The sequence below is a fragment of the Arvicola amphibius genome, chromosome 10 (assembly GCF_903992535.2).
Source record: "Arvicola amphibius chromosome 10, mArvAmp1.2, whole genome shotgun sequence".
Classification (NCBI taxonomy): domain Eukaryota; kingdom Metazoa; phylum Chordata; class Mammalia; order Rodentia; family Cricetidae; genus Arvicola; species Arvicola amphibius.
Window position 1 is genome coordinate 47,312,752 of NC_052056.1, and position 12,866 is coordinate 47,325,617.

The following is a 12,866-nucleotide window of genomic DNA, read 5'->3' on the forward strand; positions in this document are numbered from 1 at the left end:
CCTTGCTCCTTTTATATATGGTAACACTGGAAACTAATGGAGTTGCCATCACACCCAAATCAGCAACATCCTCTACCTCCTTTCAACTCCCTGGGACTCCCTTGCTTTAGAACCCAGTGTCTTGACCTGCTGATGCTTTGTCTGTGCATCTTCCTTCTGATATCATCCAATAATGCATTTCCTGAGTCTGTTCTCCATCCATGTCTGGCATATTTATTTGTAAGTCTCTAGTTTTCTTGCACCCCGCCCCCACTCATTCCTCTGCCCTCTGCCTCCCAGACATGGTCATCTGCTTTCTTCAGGCCAGCTGTTACCACATGAGGAATGGGCCAAGGGCTGGAGTCAGAACAGACCCAGTATTGTGCTCTAAGTGTTCAGATTTGGAAATCAGATGGTGAGAACCAGGTAAGTTATTGATGAGGGCTCAGTATCAAAATCAATGTCAATGGATCAGAGGGTTGGGCGGAAGCATAAAAATAGGAGGCAAAGCAAAAGGGTCCGTGGTCTCGTGGGCAGAGAGATGAAAAGCAGGCCAAGACTCATGTAGCGCTGTAAGCTCTGTACAACAGAGCCACTGAGTCCCTTATCACTGTAATGTGGCCCCTTACAAATTCCCCAGTATGTTTGCAAGCACGCTGTGTTGTCTGTTGTAACATGAACAAATGTCTTGACTGATTACGCAAGCCTGAGTTCATGCCCCTGTGGCCTGTTTTACACAACATGACGAGTAGCCGATGAATTGCAAGCCTGAGAGCACTGTTTTGAGCACAACCGTACCTCTACGCTTACATCACCGCTACCTCACCCTCAGCTTGTCACATGTCTCTGTTTGCTACACCCAGGCTTTAGCTGTGTCAGCCGCCTGTCTTTTCATTGAACTTCACTGAGAAGACAGCTGGGATGCAGCACATATTAATGGACTCTCATGGAGTGGAAGGAGACTTCTCTGGGTGGCTCTTGCCATTTGTTTGAGCTATAAAGTTCTCCTTCTGGAATGGAAGCGTATTGCACCGGTTACCTCCTTCCCTCCCCCGATTATTTTAGAGATCATCTTTCAATGAGTACAAGCGTGAAAAGGGCACGCTTGCAGGCAGACATGGAGCTTTGTAATGCTGATTGAGTTGCGTATCTCCTTACACCTTGGACTTGAGAGCGACACACTGTCTTCTGAAGCTGACTTCTGTGTCATGGCAAATATGGACTCCTTCTGCGAAAAAGCCTTCAGAGATGGCTCCTACCAGATTCTGTGTCAGCAATGATGAGAGCTTTACAATGGTCCTCTAGGTTGCTGCCATTAAATGGGGGTAAGTCAATGACTGGGCCAATCAGATAAGTTTATTTGAGGTATACTTGCTAGTTACTGATTTAAACATGATCTTTGGCATATAACAATCAGTTAGAAAACTGTTTCAAACATAATCTGTAGTCACAATCTTGATGAGCTCTCAATTGGATTTTGCAGAGCAAAGGATATCTGTCCTAATTATACCCGAGGTTGATCTAAAGCCAGGTTTCTCAGATTCAGCACAGTTAACAATTTGAACTAAATATTGCTTTGTGATGAGAACCGTACCATCCTGTGTTATGCAATATTTGGGGGAAGCTTTCCCCTCTACTCACTGGATGCTGTCAACTCCAAATCTGTCTGAACACTACCAGATCGCCCCTCATTATGGGGAGGGTAAAAAATTAAACTGTGATCTAAGGAAGTTCTCAGGTCATTGAAATGATGGTACCTTACTTTAAGGAGGGCCTAGTTCTCCAGAAACTTCTCAGTACTGTCACCTTACTGGAGAACAACCACTACCACACACACACACACACACACACACACACACACACATACACACACATACACACACTCACATACACACACACATTGCATACAAATAAGTTTCCTGTGCTTTCTTTGTTAAACTGGCAGCTATGTATTTTATGTTTTATATTTCTTCACAGATATAAGTGGTATTTGGTCAAATGTAAGCACTTAACATGTTGGCTAGCTCCACAAACAAGTCAACTAGAAGGAATTATTGTCAGGATGTAAGTGCCATGAGGGTATTTTTCTATTTTGTTTGTTGCCACTTGGCCAGCATGTAGAAGAATAGTTGATGCCAGTAATTGGTGAATGAATTATTACCTTATTTTCTCTTTTAAATACTTTAAATTAAAACATAATTATGTTCTTCTAAAAATAATGTGTTTCATGAGCACCTGTCCCATTACCAAAGATATTGTCTTAGGGTTTCTTTTTCTGTGAAGAGACACAATGACCATGGCAATTCGTATAAAGGAAAAAATTTAATTGGGGTGGCTTACAATTTTAGAGTTTAGTCACATTATAATCATGATGCTACATGGCGGCAGGTAGGCATGCTGCTGGAGAAGTAGCCGAGTGTCCTACATCTTGACTAGCAGGAAACAGGAAGTGGTCTGCTTCATTGGGTATGGCTTGAGCATATATGAGACCTCAAAGCTCACCTTCACAATAATACACTTCCTCCAGCTACACCATACCTACTCCAATAAGGCCACACCTCTTAATAGTGCCATTCCCTTTGGGGTCCATTTTCTTTCAAACCACCACAGATATTATTTAAAGTGTGGTTATGTTGGACTCAATGCTTTCTTTTGTCTGTTTTCTCCAGTCTCCTTCTTTCCTTCTCTGATACATGATGCTGTCTCCTTGACCAAGCTTATGTACTGATACCTTCTCAAGTGATCCAAATATAACTGCTCATGTCATTTTCTCTAAGACATTTTTCAAGGTCTTCCTCTAGTAAAATGAATATGGTACACACAAGACCCCCCCCCTCTCTTTCACCTCTCTTTTTATCTCCCTTCCCCTAAAAATATTTTTGATCACCGGAAGCCATAGGACCACTGATAACTTTAAGCATAGCACTTCCTGACCCATCTTCCTGGAATATTTCCACTCCACAGGGTATGTTCCCTTTCACTTTCCTGTTTTTAATTATGGTTACACGTGTATGTCATTTCTATCATGTGAGGCTTCAAACTTTCTGATGGCATAATAAAAATTGCCATTATTTTTAACACCATAGGGTTTTTATATATAATATTATATACCTATAATGTTAGAAATAGTAAATGACATTTCAAAGTATAATAGTCTATCAATTCTTTTATTTATTGGGCTATTCAATTAATGTTTATGACCACCTACCTATACATACTATCTAGGTACATGTTAGAAGACAAAACAAGTCTAGTCTGGTCTGTTTAAGTGCCAGACTGGTCAGGAAAAGTGCTATCTAATGTAACTAGCTTCAGAGTCAGCAGACTGGTATAAATACAGCCTCTGTTATCACTAGGTGCTGATCATGTTTAGTGTCTCAGTGTCCTGCTTGGAACAAGGGAAAGGATGTTGGTGCTCTCCACTATGAATAATAAAGGACAAACAACAATACATTTAATATAAAAAACATTTAAAATGATACAGCACAGTGACTTATATTTGATCACAATTCCTACTCTTCCCTTGAAGAGATGGAATCCCAGCCTTTCCCCCTGAGAATATACTTGTTTCTAATGGATAGAATGAAGCAGAGGTGACACGCGGTGTGGGAGAAAATGATGTTAAAAGGCTAATCTTCTATAGCCATTCTTTCTTGAAGTACTTTGTCATGGGGAAGCCAACAGCTGTATTATATACAGTCCTACTGAGGGCCACTTAGTGAGCACTGAGGTGTCTTGTTTTGAGAGCATGTTTGAGCTCAGATGTACATGCTATTGTTCCAGCCAATCTTTCAGATGACTGAAGCTCAGGGCAAAGACTCAAACTCACAGCACTTAAAATCCTTAGTGTTGTCCAGCTAAGCTGTGGATTCCAGGCTCCTGGAACCATTTGGGATGTTTTATAATGCATTAAGTACCAAAGTAATTTTTCACACAACAATGTACAAATGATACATAGGGCACTGCAGAAGTTTAAGACATTATTATTATTATTGACTATCCTGGTATTTGCTGAGTGAAAATGTCTGTTGTAATTTATTCGCCTTTGGAAGTGGTAGCTAGAAAAAAATGAGAAGGGTGATGGCAAAGAGGGAGGAGAGGGGAGCAGGAGAGGGAGAGTGTTCTAAAACACCAAGAGCCTGGACGGGAAACTTCTGATGGGTGGTTTGTGGGCATTTTTCACCTGCCAGCCGCTTCTCACTTTCTGCAAGGTAGCTGTGTGTGACAGTGACTGTAGGCGAAATGTAAAAGGCTGCCAGCTAGAGAAACTGTTCACTCCTGCAGACTGCTTTTGTTTCATTCCAGTTTCAAGCAAAATTGATAGTTTTAATTAAATATGAAATGAAAGCCATGCTTCTACTCTAAATATACTTTAGGTTTTTTTTTTTTTTTTATATCAGAGGTCACCATGGATCTCTATAATGTGCAAAGGCCATGGGCATCAGGAATATGCCTTGTTGGCATCAATACCAACCTCTGAGACTCCCTGCCATGCATGACTTTACCATAGCAACACTGACCAATGGCTCCCACTGTTAATGCTGCTGTGGATGGGAGGGTTGAACTCACAGCACTCCCTAGCCATCCTGGTGAATTAATTTGAGGCTAGACAAATTTAAACACAAAATGTTCAGCCTATTTTAGACCCACAGTCTCTCCATTTGCAACCACTTTTTTAAGCTCCCCAGTGAGAAGATGGCCTGGAGGACTGCCAATTTACTATTTAATAATGAATACAGAATTTAAATTCCTCGCTGAATATTTACTGACTTCAATTTGCCCACGACTTCAAGTATTAGCTCTTAAAAACTATGAGAACAGCACTTTGGTTTATGTCAAAGGTCATAGCAAGGAAGGACATGAACCATTCAAGTCTCCTAGTTTTAACCACTCAGTTAGTTAAATCATTAGTAGGTTATGTAAATTAAAAGTAGTGTGAAAACGTCCTTACTTGTAGGAGACACATTGTCATTTGGAAAAGGTTGTGTGCCCAAGGTAGATCCTGTCACACTGGCGAGGTGTTCCGTTGGGACATTCACCGAATCTGAAAGTGTAAGGCAGATGTTTATAATGGATAAAATATTGTAAGTGAAAGATATGAATTCAGCTCTAAGCATATTTTATTTGTTCATTATCTAGCAATCAGTATTGAGGACTTGATATGGACCAGGCACTGAGATTAACTGGTGAGTGGGAGAGGTGTAGAGCTGTCTTTAATTTTCTTTAAACACTTTAAAATATTTATTTGTTCTCTCTCTCTCTCTCTCTCTCTCTCTCTCTCTCTCTCTCTCACTCTCTCTCTCTCAATAGAAGCTAAGATGTATTGTTTTACACTCATTTACTTTCCTTTGACCACCATTATGTGCTTTACAAATAGTTCTACTGAAGGATTTTTTAAAAAATTATTTTATTTATTATATGGGAGTTTTGCCTGCATTTATTTATATATGCAGATATGTGTACTAGGCAGCCTCCAGGGACCAGATGAGGGGATAGGATCTCCCAAAACTGGACTCACAGATGTCTGTAGTTCACCATATGTGTGCTGGGAATCAAACTCAGGTCCTCTGGAAGACCAGCATATCTTAACCACTAAGTCATCTTTCCTGCTCCTGAGGGATTTTTTTTTAATTACAAATGTGGTTAGTTAGTGTTTGAGCCTAGAAGATTTTGAGTTTTCTAGATACAGCATCACTGTTTAGATTAGAGTCATTAGATTAAGAAAATGATCACACTCTATAATTAGTCTCAAGTCTTCAAATGTAACACTCCCAACTTAATGTCTTGGAGTTGACCATCTCTTTTCCATCTTTCATGAACCACACATTCTATCCAAAAGGCAGTGTTTCAACCCAAAGGTAGTTCACTCATGAAAACTTCCTAGTCTTTATGCCATTTCTCGACATTTTCACATTTTTCAAGCTTTCTCATATGAACCTCTTTAAAATTGGGGAGTCCTTCTCTTGAGCTTAATGCTATCAAGAGTCTTGTCACTTTTACTGATGGGTCATGCTCCTCCAAAGAAAGAAAAATTGGTTTTGTTCCTCATTGTATTTACAGATATCGATACATAGAATGATGTATATGCAAATTGGCAGAAAGACCGACATTAAGTGCTTATCTGTCTGCTCTTTAGTAATAAGCATCCTCTTCTAAAGTGGCACGCTGTGAAGGTGGAGTGTGAGGCTGAAAGATGAGTACTTACATGGGTATCTCCATGGAATGGTTTGACAGAGGTTGTAAGTCAATGCATATAGTCAAACCCCACCCATTCTTATACTTATGAATAAAATATTTTTGGGATACAGTCATACTAACTTGCTTATGTGCTGTCCATAACAGCCTTTGTGCTGCCGTTCTTACTTGAATAATTATTACAATTACTTAAAATATTTGCTGTCTCACCCTTTATAGAGGAAGTGCCAATTCCTGGAATTGAAGGTATTGATTATGTTCTGTCCCAGATTGATACAATGTAAGGCATTTATTTTTCACTGATGGACATTTTTGTTTTAGAACAGTATTCTGATATACTTCATAAAGAAACATCTGTGGAAGATGAAGGGGTCAGCCTTGCGGTACGTTTTGGAGATTTTACTATAAGATTTGCATACTGAGAAGCGCTCTTTGCCCCTGTCCAGAACCCACATAGATTTCAACATGAAATCTAAGCTCATAAACCATCTGTCTGACTTCAGATTGTACCAAAAAGTAGAAACACTGCCTTGGTCAAAATAAAAATTGGGACTGTTAAAAAGATATGACAACAGCCTAACAGGGATAAGAGACTTCCCAACACTCAGGTGTAGAACCGAGTATGGTGGCCTCACAAACATTTTAGGTCACTCCATTTGCTGCAATGTTGAAAGGGATGGGCTTTCAGCCCTCAACAACTCTATTGTAGGCAAAGAAGCCTCTCACAACCCCATCAGCAGCCATGAGTTTGGCCCACCAGAACATCTGAGTGAGTTCTGAGGTTTCCTATGAACAGCTGACAGTTCTTTCCAGGTACACCTAAGAAATGAGCCAAATCCCAGGCCACATAAGATCCTTTCTTCTCAGAGTGGAGCCATCCTACCAGCAGGAGAAGTTTCTTGCAGCGTCTTGTTAGAAATATAGAACTCAGCTCCAGACTTGCTGAATTAGAATCTACATTTTAACAAGATGTCTTGGTGATTTGTGTGCATATTAGAGTCTCTATGCTTTCAGGATCCCTAGAAGCAGATACAAGTATGAATTTTGGCTTATTGTAGGAAGTCACAAGGCAAGAAATATTTGTCTAGAATCTTCCACTTAAATGCTTACTGTTCCTCTTCTCTCAGCTATAGAGATAGCTTTTGACTTTCTCCATACCCTGAAATAATATATGAGTGCACTTACACAAGTTAAGAACACAATGATTTGTTGATTTGTGTTTGGATGGGGCCAGAAAGGGAGCTATAGTTTTGGAAACCAGATTTTGGGAAACTCCAAGATTTATTAGCTTTAATATCTTGTTGTAAAGGCTAAAAGTTCATTTGGTGGTTAAAATTTCCTACTCACTCAGATTCTATACTTATAAAAGAAGAGGGACTTCTCTCTAAAATTTGAAATATAGAGTATGTTTGGGATATGAAAATCAGTATTCCTTTTTATCTTAAGAGTTTTCATTATTTTCTGATCTTGAAACAAAGTTTGGGTTGAATATCAGAATGCACTGTCTGGGAGCACATGGGAATAGTATTCTGTTTAAGAACTGAAGATCTTAGAGTCTTTTAGCTCACACTTCAGCTTCGGCCAAACTCAGCTTTGGCACATCTGTATGAGGCATAGTAAACTTCCTACTGTTCTTAAACTGCAGCCCTGCCCTGTGCCACCTTCTAGGAAAGAGCTGTGCTCATTCTTCAGGGAGCTGACTGAAGTTGAGTAAGGCTGTTTCCATATAAGTCCATCAAAATTTCTGAATGAGTGACTTTGAATTGACAGGGATTCTTTTTCATATTTATTTATATGGACACAGGTAGAGTCTCGGGGGAAATTGCCTTTGGCCCAGCATGGAATGTCACCTGCTTCTTGGTAGTGGGAAAGGCTTTGTACTAAGATATATAGTCCTTCATCTGCAGATCCAGTAACCAAGCATTGTATCTAGGATGCTGCCAGAGTGCAATACAAACTGTCCTGTATAAGAGGCTTCTGGAATAAATTAGTATATGCTTATGGATGCATTGTAGACAACTTTTATGAAGCTAGGATAATAGTTAAAGAGGTTAATAGCTCTATAGTGCTGTAATAAAGATTCACAAATCTGTTTGGTTTTGCCTGAGTGTTACTAAATCTGCACACTTGACAGCCATCCTTATAGCTTCTTAGAAATACACATGTCTACTGTCACCACATTTGCTGAGACCATTGTCATATTTTATATAGTAAAATCTCAATTATTTTTGTATGATTCAGGGTAATAAATTTGGTTATTAAAATTTCTTAATAGCTGGGGTGGCTGAATTTGTCAACTTTTTCCAGTCATAAAAGTCTCCATGTATGTACTGCGGTTTAACCAGGGTAGTGAAGTTACTATGGTACATAAGTCATCCATCTCTAAACAGTGAGGTTATGCATGCTGGGACTAATTACATCTTCTCAGTTTTCTTTTCTTCATTTGAACATTTGTTTATTTGTGCGTGTGAACCTGAGTGCATATGTTGTAGCACACGCCTGAGGATCATAGGACAACTTTCTGGAGTCTGTCCTCTTCTCCGGCCATGTGGGCCCCGAAGATGGGACTCTGTTGTCACGCTTGAAGCAAGTGCCTTTACCTGCTGAGTCATTCACCAGTCCAGAATATGTTTATGACTCAGGAATTTTCAGATAGTTTAAATTTCAGCTAAACCTAGGTGTTATTATTAATTTGCATGGGATGATAAATGAACCAGAATGCTAGTTGACTCAACATCATGATTAGGCTGTGGTAATTAAGAACTCTAATTCTAGCACTGGGGAGGCTGAGGCAGTAGATTGCCAGGAGTTAAAGATCAGCTTGTACTAGATACTGAGTTCCAGGCTAGTGGAGGCAATAACCTGAAATGCCTGTCTGGAAAATAAAAGACAAGAAGGAAGAGTTATTATCACAATAAAAAAATTACTGTGAGAAAATATTTATAGGAAAAGGAATCATTTTTGATTTTTATTTGGAGAAATTATTTTGAGATTCTACTTATGAATTGTTTAATATTTTGAAATTTAGTAATTTCGGGTTATGTGTACTGGTGCAGAAATAATAAAAGTCCTATCCTTTCCAATTAGTCATGCTCTGAGTTGGTGGCACTCTTGGCTAAGCCTTAGTGATTTTGCTCAACAGGAAACTCACCCAAGGGAAGCATGATGGCTTGTGATGAGATAGTCCACATTTTATTTCTGGGGCCGGGGGACAGAGCCATACACTGAACTGTCACGTTGTTTGATTGCGCCGGCCAGTCACCATGCATCCTTGTTAAAACCGACTTTACTTCCCAAAATCCACTTCTGTCAGTCTTCTTATCATTTGTAATGTATATTCCTGCAGGACAGATGGAAGCATGATTAGTCCCTGACATTTTCTCTTATCAGCCAGGTGAAGATGCCAAGACATGGCATAATAAAAGTTGGTTTTAACTTTGTTTTGAGATAAGGGTCTCTGTGTGTGGTCCAGAGCTGCCTTTAATGCACGACTCAAGTCATCCTCCATCCCATCTGTGTAGAGAGCCCAGAGACTGATGCTGCACCACACAGCCAATTGCTAGTAATGTAGGCTCTCAAGCAGTTGGCCTTTAGCTTCGGAGAAGCAAGGCCCATTTCTAGCAAAGCGGGCATTAACCTGTGGCGGTTGTTACAGGCCCTGTGTGGCACTGATCCATAATTGGGCTGTACTATGCATTTGTTATATGATTTTCTTCTGACCATGGGTTCAAAGGCTTGGGGTAGATTATTTCAACTCATTAGTGTCATTTAGTAATGGAGAAATTGGTGACTTGTACTTGAATTGGCTTGAACTCTGGGGAGGCTCTTCTGAAGACTCTGGCCAGGTAGTAAAAAGATATCAAAGGAATATAAAACAGCTCCGTTCTGCTTTGAGCTTCCCTAATGTAAGGAAGTGCATCTGGGTGAGGTCCTTGCGGAATGAAGGAAAGGGGTGTTGAGTGGATTGGACTTCCTCCTTACTATAAATGTAGTAAATGATATGTATACTAATTCTGATGCCCTATCATAGCCTTCTTCTGAAATAAGTTGTGTATTGATAAGAATTTTCAGTTCTAGTCCCATGAGCCTTCTCTAGAATCTTTTGTCACTGTTAGGATAATTCCAAATTGCATGCATTGTAGCGATAAATTACTAAAAAAATATGTCCTCAGAGGCCAGTTCATTCTGAACTCTCACCAAGTCCTGACAATAAAGGCTCTTTGTTTCTTTTGAGACTGGGGTCTGCTATATCTCTGGCTGACCTTAAACTCATTACATAGTCAAGCATGACCTTGAACTTTTGATCCCCTTTCCTCAACCTCCCAAATACAAGGATTGCAGACCTGTGCCAAAGTGCCTGGGCTCCCATGAAAGGTTCTTCCTGCTAATTCTGAAGCTATTAGTTAACAAAGTATTAGCTAGATGCTATTAGTTATATGCTGGTGGGCTTCTGACCGCACTGTCTGGCCTCTTGTGTGAGAACGTACTGGGCACATCCTATCTGGATGCTTTACTTAACAGGGTTTACTTAACAGGAAAATATACTTATCGTAATCTTTAACATATACATTCAGGAGTGTGTTGTATTATTGTTGGAGTGAACTGCTTTTAAAGTCAGCTCATTAACCAGTAAATAATCATCAAGGGATCTATAAATTCATCTACCAGCAGAAGCTGTTAATTTTAGAAATTAAAAGAAATAATTGAGCAAGAGCTGTGTGATTCAGCTATTGTTCCATGTGTTGGAAGGAAGAGTCAGTGGAAGGCCTGCTGTCCAGGCGCAGATGTCCTGAGCTTATTCTGGCAATGCTGCCATGGTTACCACCTATGAGAAATACTACTTTATACTGAAATTGTCTGTATGTTTTCTGCCCCAGAAACTAAATCCTATCAGTAAACTTGATCCTTATGAAGGAAACTTTTATATATCCATTTCTACTGCCATACCACCAATCCTGCCCCAGATATTCACAAGAGAAAGTGAAAGTTATCATCAATTGATTTAAAGCAGTGGTGTCAAAAATGAACATAATATGTTAAAATAACAAGGCAGAGAAGATAGTAACACTACAGAGTCAGAGATATTATCATTAACTACATGTTTATTTGAATGTTTTGTCCTTGTAAAGAATATTTGCTTTCACTAACACCAATTAAATGGTGTGTATGGTCTGAAGAAATCAACTATACCAGTTTTATTCTGGAAATACTGCCTTCTACACCCTTGGCAGAATCAGATGAACTATTAGAAAGTGACACCTGGTAGGTAAGATGATGTTTTATTTTCTTAGAGCAAGAATTAGTTTTAATGCCAAGATCAGCTTGGGCACAATGCTTTCTAATGCCTGGTGTTGCCAAACATGTTCCCACAGCTTTGTTTCCTCACCTTCTTCGTTGCCTTGAAGAAACCTTCCATCTATTAACCAGGTGATGTTTGTTTTGGGGAATACCTTCTTCAGTAGGCAGGTAAATACTTTCTACAACAGACAGGAAGAGGATCATTTTCAAACGCGGAAGAAATTCTTGCTCCTTGTGTCTCCATTCCTATGAGACACTTAACAAGAAATGATCTTGCCTACCTTTAATTGTGCACAGGCTACACAGGGGTTTTGCCTTTGGGGGCCTTGGCAAATTTGTGGCTAGAACTTTAGGTCAGTCTAGGAATGTCAAGACTCTACTAATGTTGCAGGAGGTTTATGGGCTCTGAGCAATAGAACTAGTATTAACTTAATACTAAGTAGAAATCAAAAAGTAGAAGGAAGAAGCCCCAGAGCCAGAGAAAAATGTGACTAGATTAAAAAGGAAAGGGGATTGAGACATTATTTTTCTATTTCCAAAATAGTGTGAAAGAGCATCTGTTGTGAAGGTTAATGGAAATCATTTTAAGTAAATATATCATTTGGGGGTTTAAGTTTTCTATAACATCCTTTGTTTTTCGTCTTGATTCTCTACGGTAGACAGTGCATACTTCCTTATGGTAGGTGACAAATATGGAACACCAAGGTGTCACATAGTTAAAGGAATTAGAAACAATCAATGGTATTGCATCCCAACAGACTTCTTGGTAAAATATTTTGGACTAAACATGGGAGGATGGGCAGCAAAGTGGTTTGAATGACAATGGCACCCATAGGCTAGTATATTTGAGTGTTTGGTCTCCAGTTAGTAGACTGTTTAGGAAGGATTAGGAGGTGTGGCCTTGTCTGATGTGGTATATTGATGAGGGTGGGCTTTGGTGTTTCAGAAGCCCACACAGGCCCAGTCTTGCTCTCTCTGCTGCCTGTGGATAAGATTTAAGTTCTCAGCCACTGCTCCAGTGTCATGCCTGGCTGCCTCCTGCCATACTCCCTACAAAGTTGGTCAAGGCTCACTCCCTGAAGCTGTAAATGAGCCCTGATTAAGTATATCATTTCGTGTTTCCTTGTCTATAGTGTCTCTTCACAACAAGATAATAGATGTAATTCCTGCATTACTCTTAGTACAGTTCGCACACCACTGTACCATTCATGAGCCGAGCAAGGGCCTGGAGATTGAAAGAACACACAAGAGACCTGGGTCATTCAAAAGGAGATCAGATAAATGCTGTTTATTCAAGCTTAAGAAAAACCTTACCTACCTAACTGCAGCACAATAGAATTTCCCCCTCAGATAGGTGGGAAATTACCACACCCGGGGTGGAATAAACATGCCCT

The 12,866-nt window shown here is 39.8% G+C and overlaps 1 protein-coding gene across 1 annotated transcript in view; it reads right to left on the reverse strand.

Annotated features, from left to right (window-relative positions):
* The window catches only part of Cd96 (CD96 molecule), a 78,848-nt gene that overhangs the window by 24,168 nt on the left and 41,814 nt on the right, over positions 1-12,866 (reverse strand). The window contains exons 6-8 of the mRNA XM_038345996.1: positions 11,561-11,651; positions 9,326-9,514; positions 4,931-5,023 (exon numbers count right to left, since the gene is read on the reverse strand). Of these exons, the coding sequence (XP_038201924.1) occupies positions 4,931-5,023; positions 9,326-9,514; positions 11,561-11,651 (373 nt within the window). The remainder of the gene's footprint in view (positions 1-4,930; positions 5,024-9,325; positions 9,515-11,560; positions 11,652-12,866) is intronic.